Source organism: Pan paniscus, chromosome 3, assembly GCF_029289425.2.
Source record: "Pan paniscus chromosome 3, NHGRI_mPanPan1-v2.0_pri, whole genome shotgun sequence".
Classification (NCBI taxonomy): domain Eukaryota; kingdom Metazoa; phylum Chordata; class Mammalia; order Primates; family Hominidae; genus Pan; species Pan paniscus.
This window is the reverse complement of record NC_073252.2, coordinates 6,487,263-6,511,263: the sequence shown is the minus strand read 5'-3', so window position 1 is coordinate 6,511,263 and position 24,001 is coordinate 6,487,263. Positions and strand designations below refer to the sequence as shown.

The 24,001-nt window shown below is 47.0% G+C and overlaps 1 protein-coding gene across 1 annotated transcript; it reads right to left on the bottom strand.

The window, feature by feature from the left end:
- Positions 1 to 23,311, bottom strand: LOC117978774 (uncharacterized). Its single transcript, XM_055112125.2, has 7 exons — positions 23,251 to 23,311; positions 17,435 to 17,487; positions 16,389 to 16,849; positions 11,855 to 11,932; positions 10,720 to 10,842; positions 5,902 to 6,008; positions 1 to 1,612 (listed from the first exon to the last, which is right to left on the bottom strand). The coding sequence occupies exons 1-7, from the start codon at positions 23,309 to 23,311 to the stop codon at positions 1,419 to 1,421; spliced, it is 1,077 nt and encodes a 358-aa protein (XP_054968100.1). The 3' UTR covers positions 1 to 1,418.
- Positions 23,312 to 24,001: the final 690 nt, after the last annotated feature.

Genomic DNA, 24,001 nt, shown 5'->3' with positions numbered 1-24,001 from the left:
TACAAATAACATGCAGATATATTTAGGTAGAGAGATAGAGAAATAGGCGGGTAGATTCAGATATTTATAGAAAATAAGACTAGAAACACTGCACTGAAATGCTAATGACGCTTCTGTACTGATAGTGTTTACATTTTCTTCATATACTTTTCTGAAATTTCAAAATTTTCTTCAATGAATATGTTTATTTTATTTTATTTATTTTGAGACAGAGTCTCGCTCTGTCACCCAGGTTGGAGTGCAGTGGTGCAACGTCAGCTCACTGCAACATCCGCCTCTTGGGTTCAAGCGATTCTCGTGCCTCAGCCTCCTGAGTAGCTGGGATTACAGGTGCCTGCCACCACACCCAGCTAATTTTTGTATTTTCATTAGAGACGGGGTTTCACCATGTTGGCCAGGCTGGTCTCGAACTCCTGGCCTCAAGTGATCTACCCGCCCTGGTCTCCCAAAGGGCTGCGATTACAGGCAGGAGCCACTGTGCCTAGCTTCAATGAATATGCTAATTTTATAAGCAGAATAAAACAATAATTTTATTTTATTTTATTTTTTTGAGATGAAGCCTTGCTCTGTCGCCCAGGCTTGAGTGCAGTGGTGCGATCTTGGCTCACTGCAACCTCCACCTCCCAGGTTCAAGTGATTCTCCTGCCTCAGCCTCCCAAGTAGTTGGGATTACAGGCATGTGCCACCACGCCCGGCTAATTTTTTTGTATGTTTAGTAGAGACAGGGTTTCGCCATTTTGGCCAGGCTGGTCTCGAACTGCTGACCTCAGGTGATCCGCCCACCTCGGCCTCCCAAAGTGCTGGGATTACAGGTGTGATCCATCTTGCCTGGCCCTTGAAATTCCTTTTAATAGAGTTTGTTTCTTCCTCTGATAATTTAAGTGGCATCTATCCATTGGGGAAAATGTGGCAGACACAGAAAGGACTGAAGAATTACATAACATCTTCTTTCATCTTGCCGGCCAGAGATTACCACCATTACCATTGATGTGGGTTTATGTATGTGTGTCATTTTACATAGTTGATGTTGTTGAGAAGTAGTGAAGAACAGAGTTCTTGGACCCAGACAGCCTGGATTTAAATCTCAGATTGACCACTCACTAGCTGTTCAACCTTGGACAAGTTACTTAACCTCTCTGTGCTGCATTTTATCTTTAGAAGGAGATGATATTATCACCTGCCTTGCAGTACTTTTATGAGAATTAAGACAGGTTATTTGTATGAAGTGCTTAGAACTGTGCCTCATTGAAAACTTTATTCTTCACCTGATTGTAAATTTTACTATTGTTATTCCTCTAGCGACTTTTCTGTTTTGTTCTGATTAATATTATAACCTCTATGTAGGTGATTCTGACTAGGATTACAAACCATAGGTCATCACAGATGCCAGGGAGTTGCTGAACTTGATTACCCATTTTTCAGCAATTTATAGATAAACTCTTGCAAGAAACACAGGTTGAGAGAAGCAGAACTCCTCTCTGGATGCGGACATCTGAGCGGAAGGGACTCGGGGCCCTCAGCTTCCTCCTCTGACTTGACCTCATTTGTCCCTCCTCTTCCTCCAGAGGCTCCAGGTGCTTTGAGTACGTGGCAGGATCTTTTTTAAATTCCCCTAAAAAGCAAAGAAATCCTGTCACAGAGGTCAGCCCACGAGCAGAGAATGAGCAGCACTTCCAGGCCTGGCCCTCTGTCCACATGTGGGCGAACCAGCCTCTGCCTCAGGGTCCCCTGTTTGGTGGACAGAGAGACAGACAAGCAGAGCACGCCAGGACCAGGCGGGGGCAGAGGCCAGCAGAGGAGGCCTCCTGGAGTAAGGGTCCTTGATCGAGATGGTGTTTTTTTATTTTGTTTTGTTTTTTGCCTAACAGCTTTATTGAGATCTAGTTCACATATCATGGTTGGGTGCAGTGGCTCATGCCTGTAATCTCAGCACTTTGGGTGGCCAAGGTGGATAGACTCCTTGAGTCCAGGAGTTCGAAACCATGCTGGGTAACGTGGCGTAAAACCCATCTCTACAAAATAATTAGCCAGGCATGGTGACCAACGCCAGCAGTCCCAGCTACTCAGGAGGCTGAGGTGGGAGGATCAGCTGAACCTGTGAGGTTGAGGCTGCAGTGAGTTGTGATTGTACCACTGGACTCCAGCCTGGACGACAGAGTGAGACCTTGACTCAATAAATAAATAAATAAATATAAAGAAAGAAATAAAAATAAAGTAAGTGTGTGATTCAGTGGTTTTTAGTAGGTTCACAGACATGCAACCATCACCCCAATTTTAGGACATTTTCATCCTTTATAAAGAAATTCGCAGCCTTTGGCTATCACTCCCTTATCCTCCCGAAACCCAGCCCTAGACAACCAGCAATCTCCTTTCTGCCTCTACAGATCTCCTGCTCTGGACATCTGGTGTGAATGGAATCACACCGTGTGTGGTCCTTTGTGTCTGGTTTCTTTCACTTACTATGTTTTCAAGTTTCCTCTGCATCGTGGCACATATCATACTTCACTCCTCTGTACGGCCCAAGGTTACGCTGTTGTAAGGATGGGCCACGTTTTGTTTATCCATTCAACCCTTGATGGGCATTTGGTTTGTTTCCACTTTTTGGCTATTACGAACTGTGCCGCGATGAGCGTTCATGTTCATATTTTTGGTTGATCATACGTTTGCAGTTCTTTGGGTGTACACATAGAAAGTGGTAAAGAACAGAGTCCTTGGAACCAGACAGCCTGGACTGAAACCTCAGATTGGCCACCGGAGCAGAATGGCTGGGTCACACGGCAACTCTATGTTTAACCTTTTGAGGAGCTGTCAGACCATTCTCCAATGCAGTGTGCCCTCTGTCACCACCAGAGCAGCAGGGCTTCAGTTTCTCTACATGCTTGCCAGCACCTGTTATTGTCTTTTTGGTGGGATTTTGAGGCATGAACAGGAGCAAGACTGGCACACAAAGGTGAAAAGCCACGGCAGGAGAAGGACAGCGTGCAGGGAGCCACACAGCAGGTGCCTATGGGGTTCCTTAGCAGCCTGCCGTTCCTAGAGAGGGGGTGGAGGCAGAAAGTCACTGATCCCTCCAGCCCCCAAACCCATCATCGTAACCATGGGCACCCAGAATGTGCCACACGGTTAGAGACCGTGACATGAGGAACATCGAATCCTACAGCTGCCCTTGAGGTCAGCACGATGATCCCATTTTCACCTAAGGAAACCAAGGCAAAGGGTGAAGAATTTGCCCAAGGTAAAAGAGGTAGTAGGTGACAGAGCGGGGATTCAGGCCCTTGATGGTGACACAGCACTGTCCACTAAGCTGTCCCTAAGGTGGAGATGCCTGCTGGACTCCCCACAGAAAGGAGACATCAAGACCTGAAACTTGGGGGCCTCCTGCAGAGGCAGAAAACTTGCCCTAGGCTGCTGGGCTGGGGATGCGGAGCCCCGGGAGTGACACCAATGGAAATGGGGTTGCTCTTTGGGGTGACAGAGATGTTCTAAAGTCCACCACAGTGATGGCTGCACATATCTGAAAATACACTAGAAACCACTGAACTGTATAGACTTTCAGCCAGTGAGCACTATGGCATGGGAATTACATCTCAACAGCCCTGCCGAAGAAAACGCTGGACCCCTGCTCCCATCTTCTCAGCACCCTCGTTTTGCAGACGAGGAAGCCGAGGCCTGGGCTGGATGTGGAAGAGCAGGGAAGGTTCTTCCGGGGTGGAGATAGCTGAGTCCTGGTCTCGCTCCTCAGATCCCAGGGCTACAAGAGCCATTTGAGACCTGAACCCCAAAGAATGCAAGGTTAACACCCCATCCCCAATCAGGGCCCCGCCTCAGAGACTGCAGCTGCCAAAAGCACTGATTTCCAGCAAGATCCACCAAGAAAAGTGGAAATGGGAAAGCTCTCAAGAGCCCGACTGCTACTGTAAAATTGTAGGTGATTTAGAGAGAAGATGAAACGAGGTTTGCCCATGTCTGTTTCCTTTTAAACGGTCACGCAGGCCCCCAGAGAATTACAGTGGTTCACGGCCACATGCATCTACAACTTGTCATGGTCCCCCAGCACACGGTTTTATAGATTTTGAAATACGCCTGAATTCTCTCTGGTGGGTAATTTACACAGAATAACTCTACGCATCCAAGCACACATGTTTTGCTCCAGAGCAGGTGATAAGGTGCATTTTCTGTCTTCAGTGCCATTATTCACCCTAAACAAGACATTACCAAGAACAGTTCATTTCCTTTCAAACACCAGACGTAGCATGAGTCTCCTGGATATTCCTTCAGCAAATATTCAGTATCTGCTATGGATCAGGGATGCGCCCGGAGGCCCACACAGCACCGCCCTCCAGACCCGTGTGTGCATGTGTGTGGTATGAGTGTGTTGTATGTAGTATGTGTTTGTATGTGTGTGGAGTGTTTGGAGTGTATGTGGGTGGTGTATGTGTGTATATGAGTGTGAAGTGTGGGGTATGTGTTGTGTTTGTAATGTGTATAATGTGTGTTATATGTAGTGCATGTGTATGTTGTGTGTGTGTAGAATGCATGTGTTTGTATGGTGTTGTGTGTAATGTGTGTTGTGGGACAGTAACAGGGGATGATCATTGCAAAGTGAAGGGTATGTGGGGAAGCCTTAGGAGCCCTGGGGAGGCCCAACTCCAAGCCTAGGTCAGGAAAGTCTTCCTGGAGGAGGTGACCTGTCTGCTGCACTGGGCCCTGCACGAGGCACTGTGTATTCTCAGGAGAGCCCTGCCAGGCAGGCAGTGTCATCCTTATTTTACAGATGAGGCCGGGTAAGCACACGGTAGCTGCGTAACTGGCCCTGCGTGACTCAGCAAGCAGGGTGCAGAGCAGGGGCCTCCGTGAGATCTATTTCTGTTTTAACAACCCTAAAAGATAGGTGGGAAGAGAAAACCCAATGTCACCCCTTAGTCCAGCACCTGCCATGGCTGTTTTCACGATCTTTCTCTCGATTTTACACAGATGCAATTGTGGTGGGGCTTCTCTGTGTCCAATGGGTCTCATTTCACTAGAATGCAAGACGTTTTAATGCCAGGATGTTCGTATTCACTCACACGCTTGGCCCTTGGTTTCGTCAGCACGGAGCTCTGCCCCGTCCTTCCTGTGTCCCTAGTACCTCGCTCTGTCCCTGGAAGGAATACATGCTCTAGGGTCATTTGTTGAACACATTCATTCATTCGTCCACTCATTGGATACTTATTGAGCACCTACTGGGAGTGCCAGGCATGGTTCTAGGCCCGGGGTTCACCACAGTGAACAAAACAGGCAGAACAATTGCTGAACTCGAGGGCCTTCTCTTCCAGTGGGAGACAGGCAATAACACCAGGAATGAGCAAGTGGAAGAGACTGCGAGGTGGCGATGCAATCATGGAAAGAAACGGGCAGGGGCTGGAGGTTTGCACCGGTGACCTGGGTGGCGTCCCTGGGCAGGAGACAGGTGAGCAAAGACCTGGTTGAAGGGTGGTCTCAAGAGCCCTGAGGCCACATGGGCACAGAACCTCATCATAATCATGGGCACCCAGAATGTGCCACAGGTCAGAGAATGCAGCATCCAGACCCGAGGTGGCCACAGGCCTGGGGATGCTCTGGGATACTTGAGGAGCTCGTAGAGATGGAATAAAGTGAGCGAGCGCTCCAGGAGAAGCTGACGTCCGTGTCCTGTGTGGCCCAGAGCAGGCGGGCCTGGCGATCTAAGAGGAAAACAGATATAGTGGAAGACCTACCCTGTCCTAAACACCCACCTGGTGGTAAGTGGGCTTGACTAGAGTCTGTCTTAAAATTGCATTTTAATAACAAGAGGTGTCACGTGGGCCGCCCGTTGGTGACCTCTGGCACAGGTGGAGTCAAGGCCAGCGTTTGCGGCTGAGCCGCCTGGCCCAGGCTGGTTACCTGAGAGGCGCTGCAGGTGCTGCCTTTGCAGCAGGTTCCTTCTTGTTGCGCAGGGAGCTGAAGAGCTGCCTGGAGGTCCTGCAGTAGAGGTCATTGAGTTCATCTCCCTGAGGACAGAAAGGGTTTCAGGTGAGCAGGGAGGAGGCTCAGGTGATCCAGCCTTCTCTGAACATAAAATCAGCTGAAAAAGACACACGGGCTTTGTGTGGACAGGGCTGGGTCCTGCAACTCCCTTTCCCCACTGTAAATTTCCTTGCTAGGTGTGACACCTTTCTGAGCACAGATGAGAATTTCAATTCATCTCAAGACCTCTGTCATCGGGTGAGAGAGAAAGTGCTAGGTCCTCAGTAGATAGAGGTGTGTTTTCAGAATTTGTCTCAGGAAAGGGCTCAGCCCTATTTGAGGGACACCAATCAGAGGGTCAGAGGTGCCTTCTTTGATTGCAAACATCATCTCGAGGGGTCTTCATGTTACCTGCTGGAGGAGGATCAATGCTGTTCAATTTAATCTGAGGTCTGAAAACCCCAATGAGCCAAGAGGAAACACCAGGTACCTCTGATGTCAATGTATAAGCACCTGGCTAGGTATGGAATGAAGATGAGGGAGAAACGAGGAAAAATGGAAACTTCATTTTTTAGCATGGCAGATTCTAGGTGATACTTTTAAAATGGATATTGACTACTAATTTATTTTTATACAGCAAACTCTTAAAATTACTATGTTTTAAATAAGGCAGTGATATATTTTATTTGTTTAAAGACAAGGCTGCCGTGTTGGAGTGACCTTTCCTTGTAACACACCAGGTTTTTGCATGATGACAATTTACAAACAATCCCTCAAATAAGGAGAAGGCCGCAGGGCCTCAGCATGAATGAAGAATTCAGCAAGACAAGCTGTTCTCTGCTAAGCTTAGACAAATGGCATTTTGGGAGAAAACCAGGAGCAGGAATGACAGCTGTTCTCAGGCACCCTCTGCTTAACTCTGGTACCAAGAGATCTGACATTCATGATGAGGACCAGAGGCCTTGCAGCTCCCCTGGAACCATCAGAGACGCCACCATGCGTGGGTATATCTGCTAGTTCTATGCCAGACCAGAGATTTTCCAGTTGATTATTTTTATCTACAGGCACTTGATTGAAAACAAACGTTATGTGGAAACCCAATAAGTACGATGGGCCAGAGTAGACCTACCTGTGGACCAATTCAGCCCTCTGTATGTTTTTATAAATAAAGTTTTATTGGCATGCAGACACGGTCCTTTGTGTACATATTGTCTATGGCTGCTTTCCTGCTACAAGCATAGAGTTGAATGACTGCGATGGAGGCCACGTGGCCCACAAAGCCTATCACAGTTGCTATCTATCCCTTTCCAGAAAAAGTTTGCTGACCCCTGCTTTGGAGGAAGCTAGGGTGGGGGCCATGCCCCAGCGCACAGGGAGGGGCACTAAGTGTGAACACTTGCCATGTACCAGGCGCTGAGTACCAACCTCTCTGTGGTTTAGCTCATTCATCCTCACTGAGCCCTGAGGAGAAGGGCCTGTGACAGCCCCATTTTTCAGATGAGGAAACTGAGGCAGTGAGTGTTCCAGCAATTTGTGCAAGGCCACAGAGCCACCGAGTGGTACAGCTGCCATTCCAACCCGGGCACTTGGACTCTGGAGCCCACACCCTGGTCACCAGGAAGGCAGCTCTCTCAGCCAGTCCCGGTGGGAGCATGGGACACACGTGGCTGGTCCTGGAGTCTCGTGGATGGCAGAGCCCCTGATGCACGCTTCCTCCGGTGCTCAGCCGGAGAGGCAGCAACGTGAAAGATAGGCAGGCCTTGCTGTGACGTCCTAGGGACGCGGGCCAGCCCCGACCATGGAGCGCGCAGGGCAGGAACATGCAGGGCGAACGGGGGTGGACCCAGGACCACTGGGAGAAGCCTACCTCTGCCCTGGGGCAGCCACTGGTGGGGCCAGAGACTGGTGCCTGGACCCCCACTGACAAGGACACTTCAATGCTGCCCTGCGGGCCTGTGCCCCTCAGAGAAGACTGGAATCCTGGCGGCCGGTGGCCGCCCTGTGGGTCTCAACGTAAAAGTGCTGCTGATGGGCTCTGCGATTGAGAATACTTTCAAAAAGGATGAAAAAGAAAAATGAGTGGAAAGTGTCCTCCATGGTGAAGGCATAGTGAGTAGACAATGGATAGGGTTCCCTCCTCTGCCTCAGGCTCTGGGGACAGAGCCAGGCCCCCCAGATGAGGATTTTGGTGTCAATGGCTTGTTTGGGTATTGATCTCAGGAAGCACCAGTAGGGCTGGAAGTGAGTCAGCTGGCTGGGCAGGGCCATTACAGGAATGGGGCTCAGTCCCATGGGAACTCTCTGGGGTATGGAACCCACCTGGGATTTGTCTCACCATGGCGGTGGTGGTGGAAAGCTGTCTGCGTGGGTTTACATAGATGCTCAGTTTGCTAGCTCTGCCCTGCACATCTGGCCCCATGGCCATCTGAGAAAAGCCCACAGCAGAGATGATGGGCTGTGGGAGGGTGCCGCGGCATGTAGGAGTGGTGAGTGCTACAGGAACCAACCTGCAGCATAGTCAGTGTGGGCCCTGGAGCAGCAGCAGCCATGGCCCATGGGCATGTCAGAAATGCAGACTCCCAGGCCCCACCCTGAACCTGCTGGAGCAGAACCTGCCTACCAGCAAGACCCTCGGTGACCGTGTGCATGCTGGAATTTGAGAAGTGCCAGGCCTGTCACTGTGATTCCTTTCCCTTTTCTAAACACTACAAAGTAACCACTGCCTCAGCACTCCCTGAATGTCCACTGACCCTCCCAGGTAGGAGGGAACAAGCTGCCTCTTATCTTTAATCTTTAACCGGTCCAGGATGGGCTGAAAAGGAAGAGACTGGATGTCCAACTGCTTTGGCTCTTCAATCAAGGCGACTGGTGTGAGCGCTGAAGGAGGTGGAGTAACACCAAGGGCTTTCCCAGTGTACTTTCTGCTGCGTAAACATCCCAGACCCCGGCTTGGGAGAGGTGAGCTCCAGTCCACTCCTGCATCCCACGCAGTGCCTTGTGGGCTGCACATCTCTGCAGGAAAGCTCGGTAGGCCTCAGAGCTCTGGAAGGCCTGCAGCTCGCAGACATAGCCCTACTTGTCCTCGTCCACCTGAGACACATACCTCTGGAGGAAGGAGCACAGAGATTCTGAGGCGCTCCAGATTTGGGGTTGGGATGGGGATGGAGGCTGGGCATCCTCTTGTCCAACCCCCTTGGGGCTCTTTAGGATGATCCCAAGAAGCTACCACTCAGCTTCTCCTTGCACACCTCCAGGGACAGGGACCTCACTACCTCCAAGCAAGTTCATTCCTTGTTTGAATGGCACTGTTTTCCTTCCCATCAACTGGCATCTGCCTTGCTGTGGCCACTACCATTCTCCAGGTTTGGTCTGATGACTGCAGAGAAGGGCAGCATTATCAGCTCCTGCCAGGGGAACCTTAGACTTCTCTTCAATGATCCCTCATGCAAACATCAGCACTTTTCCCTGCACAGGGTCCTGGGCTGGGCATTAGTGACAGATGAATCAGATCCAACCCCAGGCCTTGGGATGCTGAGTCGAGCCCCTCCCTCTCTCTTTGCCCCTGCCATCCGCTGGCAGGCAGTGAAGGCTCTGCACTGCTCTTGGCCACATGCTCAGGGGCCTGCTCTGACCTAGTGCCAGGAATTGTCCGGCACTGCCAGCAGCTGGAGCCACTGATCCAAAGACACCCTCCCCCTTGCTTTGCATGAATACAGCTGACATTTAATCTCCATCTGACTGGCTACTGGATAGTTCCTAGTTGGTTGGAAACGTGGGTAGGAAAGAGAGGGATGTTACTAACTGAGCCCCCCATTAGGATTTTGTCAATTGTAAACAAGAGTTTTCTATGATTAAAGCAAGATGAAATTGTAGAGGTTTAAAGAAGTTCACGTCAGGGTCTTTGTATTTGACTCAAGGAAATGACACTCTGGAGGCAGGGTGCTGTTCTGGAGAAAGTATGGGCTTTGAGGTCAGATATTCTTAGGGGTGTGGGAGGGCTTATTGTAGGAGGTGACACTGAGGCAGGCATGGCTTGAACAGAAAATGACACGTTTGTTCAGTGTGGCTGGAAGGTACAGCTGGGGGTGGCAGAAGTGATATTGGAAGGTAACAGTATTTCATGCGAAATGGGCTTTGACCTTATGCCATAATTTGGCATTCCTCCCCTGGCCCCCAGAACATGCTTCTGTAGGAGGTTAACAGGTGCTCTGTGAAAAAGAGGCTCCTTGGTAAATTAGTTTGAGAAACACCGCATGCCAGCGCTCACACGTAGAGACTATCATGCCCCTTTACATGCCTGGCTCTGTCTCTTCCTCCGTAGCCTCACTCCAGGACAGCAGGGGCCCCATCGGCCATGCTTGTGGCTGTATCCCCAGCACCTAGCATGGTGCCAGGCATAACAAGTGCTACATAAATATATTTTAGATGCACCAAAAATGTCCTGCTGAGGGAGAAATCTACGATCTTGATTTCCTCCAGAATTTCCTAGACTTATTTGACAGCCGGCCCATGATTCCTGGATGGGCCATTCTGCCTGACCCAGTTTAGGAGATGCTGCCAAAAGCAAGGGGACCCATTAATTGCTCTAAATGGGTGAGTGAGTGGCACCTCATGTCTGCACTCTAGAGGGTTCCCTCTGGCTCTGGTGTAAGAAATGGATTAGGAGGGAACGGCCCCTGGCGGTGGCTGCGGGCTGCCCAGGCCCCATCTCAGGGAGGGACTCGCTCTGTATTCACCACATAGAACAGGACTTACCCCTTTTTATCCTGAGACAGCTGGGCCCACTGAACAGCCAGCATCTTCATGATTTCTGTGAAAGGCAGATCGGGGTGTGTGGCCCTCAGCTGACTTCTCTGCTTGTTCAGGAATATCATGTACCTGTGCCACAGAAGGGACATACCTGGCTCTGAGAACCGGCGGAGAAGGGAGATGGCCAGGGGCAGCTCATTCCACTTTCCGGTTTTCACAACGAGTCACAGGTTTGCCCATCTTGTTCAGTCTAACCAGAGAACTGAAGGCTAAGAGGGGCACATCCTCCAGTGGCTTGTTAACCCAGAGTCTCGTAAAAGGCCTAGGAATGAGAAGAGGGGCTCCCCACAGGGCACGAGGTGTATGAAGGCTGGGTGGCTGTGTCTGGCAGGGGACACGTTCAAATAGCCATGCTGCATTATGTGGACAAACCACGTAACCCATCTGAGCCTCCGTTTCCCCCTCTGTATAATGAACATAATGCCACCTGCTCACAGGTGTGGCCTAATACTCCAGGTGCAGGCCCCTCCCCCTCCGGCTCAAGGACTTCTTTTGAAGGGGAGGGAAAAGGCTGTGGCCAAACCAGTTTCATCCATGTGAGCCACAGGAATACTGAAGGAAGCCCCTCAGTGTTAGAGCCGTGTGAACCCTGAGGATAAAGTGTACAAGCTTCTAGATGGGGCAAGGTGACCCTCAGAGCTCTGGTCAGCAGCTGGCATGGGATCTTTCTTCTATGGCGCAAGATTCATGGGAAAGGGACAAGGTCCCAGGTGCTGAGAAGGGTGGCTTGAGCCCCCTGAAGGTTAACCAGCTTACCCAAGGCCACAGAGCACCCAAGTCTTCAAGCCTGGGATGGAAAGCAGACCCACCAGGCCCACACCTACCCCTTTTCCTGTCTGGAACCCAAACCTGGTTCTTCTGTCCTCTCTCCTCCAGGACCAGGACCTCATTACAGCTTAAAGAACTAAGCAGCCCACCCCACACTCCCAGTGGTGTCAGGCCCCCTAGCTAACCAAGCACCCTAAAAGAACAGGTAAAGGCTGAGACGGGATCGTACCAACCCCGCCATGTGGCCCAGGCCACATGGTGAGCCCTGCAGATTACTTCAACGTTGGGTCAGAGTAATCTTCCTGCATCTTACCCTGTCGTAGGAACACGGAACAGCAAGGTCCCTCGGGGGGTTTCTCTTCTTGCCTTTCGGCCAGCCCCCTTTCCTTTTCTGAAACAGAAACACCACACGGGAAAACCTCAAGACCATCAATAACGACTGATCATATTCAGATCACAGCATACAATCATGCCACCACAGGGCCCTGGGCTTCCCACAGATGGCCTATGACCTCCCAGCAGTTCCATGGTAGGACTGACCCTCCCGCTGAAGTTGAGGGAACTGAAGTATGGAGAGATGCAGTGATTCCACCCAGCATCACCCAGCAGTGTGGGAGCCAGGAACTTCCCTCCCATCCAAGCTGCGTGATGGTCACTGGATACAATCAAGAAAGTCACCCAAAGTTTTAGTTACTAGGTCCATGGGGGATGGGATGAAGCCTTGGCACCAGGACCGGTGGTGCGGAGGGTTGACAGCTAAGATGGCAACTCTGCTGGGGTTCTCGTCTCAGCCCTGCAACTGACCTGCTGTGTGGTATTTGGCAAGTTATGCATAGCTCTTTGCCTCAGTTTCCCCATTTGTAAAATGAGGATCATAGTCCCTATCTCGTGGGTTTCAGTGAGGATTGGAAATGTTGATATTCATGCAGTTTTGAGAGCAGAGCCAGAAGCCCAGCAAGTGCTCAGTGAGTGCAGAGGCTGGAGTGACTGTGTACAGAACCCTCTCCCACAGACGCCAGCTCTCAGGACAGAAATCCAAGTTGTGGGCTCACCCTTCCATCCATTTCATTTCTGGGTTCATCAACGGTGACTGAGCTCCCACTATCAGGAGTCTATGCCAGGCTCAGAAGCTACAGGGCTGGATAAGGCACAGGCTCTGCCCTCAAGTGGCTCACAGTGCCATGGGGAGGCTGATTTTATAGAAATAATTGTAACAGTCCAGCACAGGGGAGTGGGGTTATAGGATGATAGCCTGAATGCCCCTGTCCTCACGGTTCAGTTTCAAATTTTCCTGAACCAAACACACATGACAAAAATGGTAGAGAATAATCAAGACGTGACCTTAAGAACCTCACCTTCCAGTTTTCCAATCTCCCTCACAAACATGCCCAAGTCAGCCTTTCCAAGGCCAGAAGATACAAAGCAAGTCAGTGGCCCAGCAGGCTGGCTGGGTGGCACTGCCACAGGCAAGCCAGTTGTGCTACAGACCAAAGGACAGAGGCGGTCAGGCCACACACAGGTTGGGGCAGCGGCTGGCACTGGGGACTTCAGGAGCACGAGGGCCAAGCTGAGGCCAGGCAGAGGCAAACAGCCTGGTAGCAACCATATGTGTTAACGAGATAATGAGGAAGCCAGGCGCCAGGCACACAGTAGGTGCTCAATGAATGACATTCTCACTGGCTCACTCCTATGCACAGGCTATGCTGATCCTTGGAGTTTGAGGACCATCCTTTCAGCACCCCGGAGAGCTCCCAGGGCCCTGGGTCGGCTCTAATTCAAATACACACATAACCCTGAATCTGAGTCTCGCCTTTTCTGATTGAAGCAAATATCATCAACGTATGTCACAAGAAGACACTCAGAAAGATGATGTGGTTTGATCACTGAGCAGCAGTGCCAAGCAGAAAGCCCAGAGCACACCCACAGCTCTTGTTAGAGCCGGTGCCTCCTGACAGAGGCCCCACAACTCTCTGGGGTCAGGGGAAGGTGGGCCAGGTATCCTCTTCCCTGGAGCACAGTGGCCATCTTCTACTCTTTTCTTGGTCAGCCTCCCTGCTCTGGCGCAGAGAAGGTTTTTTGTTGTTGTTGTTGTTAATTGGAGGGAATATTATATTTACTATAATTCTCTATATGCTAGTATTATAAGTAAAAAATCAAAATAAATGTGTTCATCATTTTGTGCCCATCTGAGGCTCTGTGCTTCAGCTCCATTAAAAAAAAAGAAAACCTTCTTGAGTGTTTTCTTAATTTGCCCAGAAACCATAGTTACTGAGACAAAGGGGAAGGCTGCAGGATGTTTTTCTCTGAAGCTTTTTGTTCTTGTTGAATTCCTCATGCAGGATTTACACCGAATTGCCTTGCCCTAAATAGAGTCACGTAGACAGCGCACTCATCATTAGTACAGGGTGTTACTACGTGGAGAACATTGCCCACACACAGTAATATGTCAGCTACAGAGGAAACAGAGGAAGAGAGCATGGCCCAGCAAGGGAAGGCTGAAAAACCTATTATTTTGAGACAGGGTCTCCCTCTGCCACCCAGGTTGGAGTGCAGTGGTGTGATCTTGGCTCACTGCAGCCTCAACCTCCCAGGTTCAAGTTTTAGAAAGGCCAGTAGCAGAGCTGCAAATTAATTGATTGGCAAGATTCCAAGGGGAAAAATCCATTCCAACAGGAGTTTTCACCAGCACAACCCTTTTATTAGGTTGGTGCAAAAGTATTCTCAGTTTTAGCCATTACTTTCAATGGCAATTTCAATTACTTTGAACACTGCAATTACTTTTGCACCAACGTAATACATTGAGATTGCAACAGATGGTGAATTTTGGATATTTAGTTTTTTTAAAAAGAATTTTGTTTTACGAAGAGAAGCTCCTTTGGGGGTCAGCAGGAGCAAAAGCAAACAGGGGCTTGAATGACAGCTCTGGGCTCACCCCCAGCTCTGACATGGTGTGACCCTGAGAGCTCCTTTACCCCAAAGCTGCTAACTGGGAAGCAACAAGGAGCAGTGGTGGGGTCGGGGAGCTAATGTTTGCAAAGGGCTTGGCACATGGCCGAACTCAGCACATGCCTTCCCTCTCTCTTTACCAGGAAGGGAAAAAACTCAAGTACAAACCGATCAACCAGATTCTGCAGCTTGCTGAGTGAGCCTCAAAGGGAAAAGCATTTTAGTTTATGCAGTGTATCATTTGGGAGCCAGACCCAAGCTCGGAAGATGATTACAGTTACTGTCAGGAAATGGCCCATGGCCTCTGCGGGTTTACAAACAACTGCCCTAGCAAAGTCTAGATCCTGGCTATTCCCAAGAAGTTTGCCAAGGGCACTCAGCACTCTCCCCATCTGAACAGTGGGAACGTTGATTACATTGTTCTAGACACCATGAGAAAAGTTAAACTGTTAAAGGCTGGGTTCTCACCTTTTGATACTGTAGTCCTGACTTTGAAATTCTAGTTCATTTATTTCTGAAGTAAACTAACCCTGTGCTGTGGACTGAATTGCATCCTCCACTCAGCCCCCACAAATTCAGATGTTTAAGCCCTAACCCCCAATATGGCTGTATCTGTAGATAGGGTCTTTAGAAGGTATTTAAGGATAAATGAGATCATGAGGGTGGAGCCCTAATCCAATAGGACTGTCACCTTCTAAGAAGAAAGCAGAGAAATCTTTCTCTCCACCATGTGAGGACATAGCGAGGCAGCCAGCAAGCCAGGGAGAGTTCGTTACCAGAACTGGACCCTGCTGGCACCTTGATCTAGGACTTCCAGCCTCTAGAACTGGGGGAAATTTCTGTTGTTTCAGCCACTCCGTCTATGGCATATTGTTATGGCAGCCCAAGGTGACGAACACAGTGCAAAAGAAGTACTTTATTATTATTATTATTGTTATTTTTGAGACAGGGTCTCACTCAGTCACCCAGGCTGGAGTGCAGTGGTGTGAACTTGGCTCACTGCAGCCTCAACCTTCCAGGTTCAAGCGATCCTCTCACCTCAGCCTCCCAAGTAGCTAGGACTACAGGCACACACCATGACGCCCAGTTAATTTTTATTTTTTGTAGATACGGTGGTCTCACTATGTTGCCCACGCTGTACTTTATTATTTTTGAACACGGGACTGTTAGACACCAATGGCCCTCCATTGCCTCATTTCTCATCTCAACTTGAACCAGGTTTGCAGACAGGATTCCAAGGGAAGAGTTTACAATGCTGAGCGACAGTGGAGGGTGGTGGTCAAAGTGTGGATTCTGGAGCAGACTGCCCGGATTGGAGTCCCAACCTCTCCATGTACTGGCTCTGAAATCTTGAGCACATCACCTACTCTCTCTGAGCCTCAGTGACCTCCTCTGTACAATAGGGTAACCAGCTCTTCTCTCACTAGCTGTGAGGATTAAACGACTAGGTAAGCGCTGGATAGGTGCTGGAGTGCAGGGAGCCCTCCGGTTGGCTGCTATTGTACGGATGGCAGCCCACTTACATTTGAATCCTGCTCCCCCGCTGCACACATTACCTTCTGAGAGTCATCAGACCTTTTGGAGTCCACCTCTGCCTGTAAAGTGGACTGGCTTCTTGTGATCTACATGAACTGCTGGGACATATTCATAAAGAAATGGTATCTTTTTTCACTCTTACCTCCTTCCTGCTGGCTAGAATGCAGACACGAGGGCTGGTGCTCAGCAGCCACTTTGGACCATGAGGCAGCATGCCAAGGATGGCAGAGCAGTCAGATGCAAGGTGTCTGGTCCCCTGCTAATGGAGATGCCTTCATACCAGCCCTGATCCTGTCTCACTTGCCCTTAGGACAGGAGTTGCCTGTGACCGCGCGTCCCCGTCCGCCCGGAGCAGCGGCCCTTACCCGCGCGCCGCGGGCCTGGACTTTGCAGAGGCAGGCTCCGGAGCCCGGGGCGTGGCTCCTTCAGCACCGGCGGCGCCGGGCGGAGATGGCGGGGCACGGGCCAGGCACCTGCACCGGGGAACGCGCCGGGAGGCGGCCAGGCCAGGGGGGCAGGCCCGAGCCACGTGCCAGCGCACCGGAACCGCTCGGGTGTTCTCAGCCGCGCTGCGCCGGGCGCCCAGATCCCATCCCAGGGACGCCCTCACTGGGGAGCAGGGCACGCGCGACAGAGGAAGTGGGGGACGCAAGTCCAGCCACCGAACCGCAGCCTCCCGCGGTTCCGCTGCATGTCGTTCGCCCGCCGGGGCAGCTGTCCGGCGCCCGCCGCTGCGCCCGGGTCGCGTGGGCGGGACCACCAGAGGGGCCGGGCCGCTCCGCGCGTTGCTGTGCTCCGGACTCCGGCCTTTCCGAGCAGCCCGAGGCTGGGCGGGGACAGTGGGCGGGGGAGAGGTGTGGGCGGGGCCGAGGCTCCGGGCAGCCCCGCCCCCGCCTGCCGCTCACCCAGCGGAGGCCTGCGCCCGCCCCGCAGTTACGTAAGTGCCCTCAGCTGGCTAGAGGGGGGGCCTCGCTCGCGAAGGGTCGTCTTCTACATTATTATATGACTTTTAACATTTTCGAATCACACAAGAATACATGACACATCACCAGTGTAGCGAAATTAGAAAATTCAGAGCAGCTGCTCTCCGGGAGTCCTCTTCAGAGTCAACCACCTGTTAACCCTTTGGTGCACCTCCTTTACATAAAAACATTCAAAGTATAATTTAAACGATAGTTTTAAACATTAGAAATGGCCACGAGCTCCATCCCTCCTTCCAATGGCAACGCTTCCATGTTTGCACATCCCCTTCCCACCCGCGACAGGTGAGCTGGTGACAATCACAGGGTTCGCCATATCTGTGGGTGGTAATTTTTGCGGTTGCCTAGAGACGGCACAGTCCCTGGATCCTAGCGGTCTGGGCTCATCAGCCACCTCTGCTGGGTGCCGGTGGGCTGGTGACTTCACCTACCTGGGGCTCAATCTCGTGGTCCGTACACTGGAGATAATAATAGTGCGTATTAGCTAAGAAGGTTGTGGGATTAATGATTTAATATTCCTAAAGTACATAGGAAGCACTCAACAAAAGAGTAAGCTATTATTACTGAGGTCTTCTTCATGTATCAAGAACAATGTGCACTAATTATCTAATAACATAATTTGGTCTTTGCATACTCCCCCAAAGCTCGCCACTCCATTCCCTTGTTTCCTTTTTTAATCAACCAATATCTTCAGCAAATAAGTCACTATAGCTCTGTATTCTTTAGTTCCTTGCTCTATAGAATGGAGATAGTATGAATAGCACCTGCCTCCCAGGGATGTCTGAGGATTAAACGAGATGCTGAGGGGTGAATGTACATAACTGGCTGAGCAGGACGCCTGACATGCGTTACCTGGACAATAAGAACACAAAAAAGCTGGGTGTGGTGGCTCACACCTGTAATCCTAACACTTTGGGAAGCTAAGGTGGGAAGAATCACTTGAGGTCAGGGGTTTGAGAACAGCATGGCTAGCATAGCAAGACCCCATCTTTTTTAAAAAAATTAGCTCAGAATGGTGGTGCATGCCTGTAGTACCAGCTTGGGAGGCTTAGGCAGAAGGATCACTTGAGTCCAGGAGTTTTGATGTTACAGTGAGCTATCTCGGCACCATTGCACTCCAGCCTGGTCAACAGAGCACGACTTTGTCTCTAAAACAAACAAAAATACACACATACAAACAACTGTTCTTATCACTGCATGTTGTCCAGTGCTTAAGGAGAAGCCAATCCGGGCTGGGATTCTAGAGCAGGCAAGAAGCCCAGAGGTCTAGGGCACTAGCCCACCCTTCCTTAGTGGCAGAAACTGAGTCTGGAAGACGGTAAGTGGCTTGTCCAAGTGAAATTCTGTCTACCTCCCCATGAAGCTTCTCAATTTAGTCCAATTAAGTGTAGCAAATACATGCTGAGACTGCCTCCTTAACAAAGTGAGTACAAAATAGTCTCTGAAACTAAATCCTTGAGAATAGTTAAAAAATTACAAAATGTAAGAACATTCAAGTGAGACTCGAGTGTTCCTACATCAGAGGATACAAAGAGCCACTGGAATCTAATCAGTAATTGGTGTTGATATAGGAATGGACAAATAGATGAGTCAAACAGAAGATGGAACTAGAATTAAATCTAGAACATGTGCTAGACTATTTTATGACAAATCTAATGGTTAAATTCAGTAAAAAAGAATAAATTAATAATAAATATTGCTGGTAATGGGCTAGCCATTGGAAAGGGGAAAATGGACTCTGGCATTATGCCAAATACAAAAGTAAATTTTAGACAGATTAAATACCTAAATGTAATACAGTAAACAATAAAAAATTTGCAAGAAGGCTTTGGGATCCCAATGGTATGCTCATCTGAAAATGTCAACTGAAACACCTTCACAGATTAAAATATGGAGATGGGAAACTATTTACAACAAACTCAAAATGCCCTGCTAAACTCACAGGAGAATCCAGAGAAATGCCCAAAGATTATGCCTCTTCACAAAAAACAGGAATAATCAGCCCAAACTAGAGTGGCTATGAAAATGGAAATCCAGGCCCCAATGGGTACAGGCACCTGCAACAGGAACTTCAAGCTGGAGGGATTCATACGGATATAGAGGACAGATGAACAAAGCCATCTCTGCTGCCTCTGGGTGGAAACACGTACACAAAGCTAGAGAGTCTTTCCTGAACTTTTGTAGCCAGAGGACTGCTCTGTCGTGTGACTGAGGTTCAAATTTATACTGCCCCTAATGTCAAGAAACATCACCCAGGCAACGAAATTAAAATATTATAGTTACAGATTGGTAGTGCCTCCTGGAGCCTAGAAGAAGCAAATGCCAGTGCTGTCTGGAGAAAAGCATCCTCAGTCTAGTCCCATCACCACATATCCTGCCTGAGCTCATAATAAAAATTACCCAACACACGGAGAAATGGCTCAATGCAAGCAAGAATCAGCTGAATAATAAACAATGTATTTAGGTCCTCAAGCATTTCTGATAGTAGACATCTAATTCAGAGAGCAAAAATAATCATGTATAAACATAAACTGTGTTAAGAAATTAAAAATGGAATTTAAAAGTTCAAAGAGCAAAAGTCAAACAAAATGACCCGGAAGAATTGAGAAAGAACCAACTAAAGCATCTTGTAGTAAGAAATATAGTGAATGTGCTAGGCATGGTGGCACATACCTATTGTCCCAGCTACTCAAGAGGCTGAGGCAGGAGGATCTGTTGAGTGCCGGGGTTTGAGACCAGCCTAGGCAACATAGTGAGACTCTGTCTTTAAAACAAACAAACAAAGAAACAAACAAACAAAGAAATTTAATGATTGAAATTGAAACCTCAATTGTTGTGTTATATAGCAGCTCAGATTGCCTGAAGACAGAATAAGCCAGAGGACAGATCTGAAGATATTACCGAGAATGCAATGCAAAGTGACAAGAAAAGAGAAATAAGAGAGGTTTGAAGACATGCATGATAAAATATGAAAGTCTAACACTTGCCTAATTGGAGTTCCAGAAGACTAAAATAGAGAAAGCTGAGGAGAGGCAATATTTGAAGAGATAGTGCCTAAGAATTTTTCACAACTGTTCAAAGATGACAAATTTCAAATCTAGGAAAAACAAAGTATATCAAGCAGTGTAAAGAAAAATAATCTACATATAATAATTTCAGATGAAATAAGAAGACATCAAGAGAAATCAAGAAGCAACAAAAACAGAAAAGATACTCTACAAAAAATAAAAGTGACCGTATTTCATCAATTCCAAGATATGTATTTTCCCACAATTTAACACGTTTGAAATTGGGACTAATCTTATCATTGATGGAGTCTTACAATTATAATTGGCAGTTTTTTATTTCTTACTGTTAATAAAATAATGATGGATTGCATATTCAGTGGTATCTTATGAACATTTATGAATGAAATGTGGTAAACTGGCCACAGAGTTGTCAACAGCAACAATAGAAAGCCAAAGACATAGAACTAATATATTCAAGATGCTGAGAGAAAATGAAGAGTTGAGATTTCTGTTCCTATCCATGAGGAAAATTGGACAAACTATAGGCAAAAAATTTTGTTTTCAGATCTTGGGCAACAAACAGAGCACAACAGTAATCTCTGAGAGAAGAAATGCAAATAAGGTGAACTCTATGATGACTTGGCACTTTCTCAACTGTAATGTAAGAAGAGGAACTGAAGCAGAGCATGGTGACTTTGCTGAGCTGAGGAGAGGTAGAAGGCAGAGAAAGCCAAGGAAGCTGGGATTTGAGAGGTAGAATATCAGACAAGAGGGAGCCATGCACATAAAGAGCTCTAAAGCGCTACATTCAGGTCCTCTTGAGTCTCTGAATGAATACTAAGCCAAACATATAACAGATGAAACTTTTTGCATTTAGGCAAAGACAAGCTACAAGGGAGCTGAAAATTGAATAACTACTGGATCTCTCACAAGGCTGGGAGACATGTGAGTTCTAATCAGTCAGAGTGGAAAGATCTTGCTGAATTCCCTTGGCATTCAGTAGAGAGCCCAGAATGGTCATGACTTAGGTAAAGGGCTGACCAAGTGCTCATGTAAAAGCAACCCTAGGATCAAACCTAACAAAAATTAAAACTAAACTGCAAAGGCATCAAACTGATCTGCAAGTAAATTAAATGTTGGACAGAAGAAAGCCAAACATTCTTTAAAGGAAGAAAACAAAACTAAACACTCAACGGCATAATGTTCCCAATGTCCAGCTTCCATTAAAGATTATTAGACAAATGAAACATGAAAATGTGAACTTTTTCAAATTATTCTTTGATGATAGTAGTTGGAAATTGGAGTTTAGTAACAATGAGATGTCTACAAAACTCCTCAAATATTAGGAAATTAAGTAAAACACCTTTAAATAATACATGGGTCAAGGAAGAAATCAAAAGAATGATTGAAAAAAGGGGAAATATAATAACATATTTAAGAGTGAATGATAATACGTATTGTGCATATAAAATTAGTGGTCTAATTTGTATGTTAAAAATGTAGATGTTAAAACTAAAAAACTGGACCAAAAACACAGATGCCGATTACCCTTCCCTCCACCCCTTGGCAACCACTATTCTACATTGTACCTATAAATTTGATTACTCTAGGAGCTTCATATCAATGGAATCATAAAATATTTGTCCTTCGTAACTGGCTTATCTCACTTAGCATAATATAATTCATGTCATAGCATGTGTTTTACACATGCTTCTGTGAGAAAAGAAATTGAGGTTAAAGCATTTATTGTTTGAGATGACAATTGAGATTTTGATTCCTTTAGGATTTGATTTATTTTACCATAAAATAATATGGTAAAATGTCTATTTTAGTCACTGAAAATATGGAAGTAAACTGTATAACTTTAAGACAGTAGAGGAAAAAGAAATAAGGAAAAAAGCTCAAGCAATCCAAAAGAAGAAGGAAAAGAGGGAGAAAAGGAAGTAAAGAAAAAGCAAGACAAATAAAAATACAAAATCAGATGGGTAGAAGGAACTCCAAAAATATCTGTAATTATAGTCTGTTTAGGTGAATACACTGGCTGGTTATCAGGTTGGCTAAAAATACAGAACCCAACTGTATGCTGTTTTCAAGAGATGTACCCAGAGCACGAGGAGGACACAGAAAGGTTGAAAGTCAAAGGATGGAAAAAGGCACGTGAAGTAAAAGATAGCTGCTGCAGCTCTGAATATTGAACAAAATCATTAGATTAAGATTAGATTAAGTAATAATTAGGATAAAGAGGTTTACTACGAAATAATAAATTCACCATGAAGAGATCCCAATTCTAGAACTTCATGCATCATGCTGTACATGAAACAAAAATACATAAAATGAAGATTGAGAGAACTAAAAGGATAAATTGACAAATTCACTCTTTAGTGGAGCATTTTAACATATCACTTAAATGTTTTTTATTGTGGTAAAATATACGTAACATAAAATCTGCCATTTTAACCATTTTTAAGTGGTTATAATTTCAGTGGTATTAAGTACATTCGCATTGTTGTGCAACCATCACCACTACCTATCTCCTTAACTTTTAAGTCATCCAAAACAGAAACTCTGTACCCATTAAACACTGACTCCCATTACCTCTCTCTCCACCCCTTGGCAACCAGCATGTTACATTGTATCTATGAATTTGACTACTCTAGGAACCTCATATCAATGGAATCATAAAATATTGGTTCTTTGTAACTGGCTTATGCCACTTAGCATAATGTAATCCATGTTATAATATGTGTCAAAATGTCTTCCTTTTTAAGGGTGAATAACATTCCATTGCAGGTACCTGCCACATCATATTACTCATTCATCTGTTGATGGACACCTGGGTTGCCTCCACCTTTCCGCTGTTGTGGCTAATGCTGCTATGAACATGAGTGTGCAAATATTTGTTCAAGTCCCTGCTTTCACTACTTTTAGGTATACCCAGAAGTGGAACTGCAGAATTGTATGTTAATTTTATGCTTTTTTTTTTTTTTTGCGAAATAGCCATGTTGCTTTCCACAGTGACTTAACTATTTTAGATCCCTATCAACGGCATATGAGGGTTCTAATTCCTCCATATGCTCACCAACACTTCCTATTTTTTGTTTTTTTTTTTTAAACAATAATAGTCATTGCATCAGTCTGTTTGGGCTGCTATAAAAAAGCACTATAGACTGGGTAATTTATAAGCCGTAGAAATTTATTGCTCACAGTTCTGGAGGCTGGAAAGTACAAGATTAACTCACCAGCAAATTCTGTGTCTGGTGAGGGTTTGTTCTTTGCTTCATAGATGGTGCCTTCTGGCATTGTCTTTACATGCCAGAATGAGCAAACCGACTCCTTTGGGCCTCTTATTAATCTCATTCATGAAAGTCCCACCTCAATACTTAATCACCTCCCACAGGGCCCCACCTCTTAATACTATCACATTGGGGATTCTGTTTCAACATATAAATTTTGGGAGGACACATTCAAATCATAGCAGCCATCCTAATGGGTGTGATGTTTCAACATACGTCTTTCATTGACAGGCCAAAGAGTAAAAAAGAAAAATTGGTAAAAATAGAAAAGATTTGAACAACACAATTAATATTCTTGATTTAATGAGCACATGCAGAATCCTCTGCCTCTCACATAAAGAACGCATAATTTTAAGAATGATACCATTTACAATAGTGAAATAAAATTTACTGAAAATAAATCTATTGGCATATGTGCAAGACCTTTGCACAGAAAATTATACTTCCATATAGAAAGATGTTTAAGAAGACCTAAATAAATAGGAGGATTCATAAATGGGGGAACTCAGTCTTATAAGATGTCGTGCCTCTCCAAATTGTTTGATGGGTTCAATACAATTCCAATCAAAATCCCAACAGGGTTCTTTGCAAAAGTTGCCAAGCTAGTTCCAAATTTTATATAAAAGAGAAAAGAACTAAGAATAGCTTAATTGCTCTGAAGAAGATGAACAAGTTGGGGGAACTTACTGTGACAGAT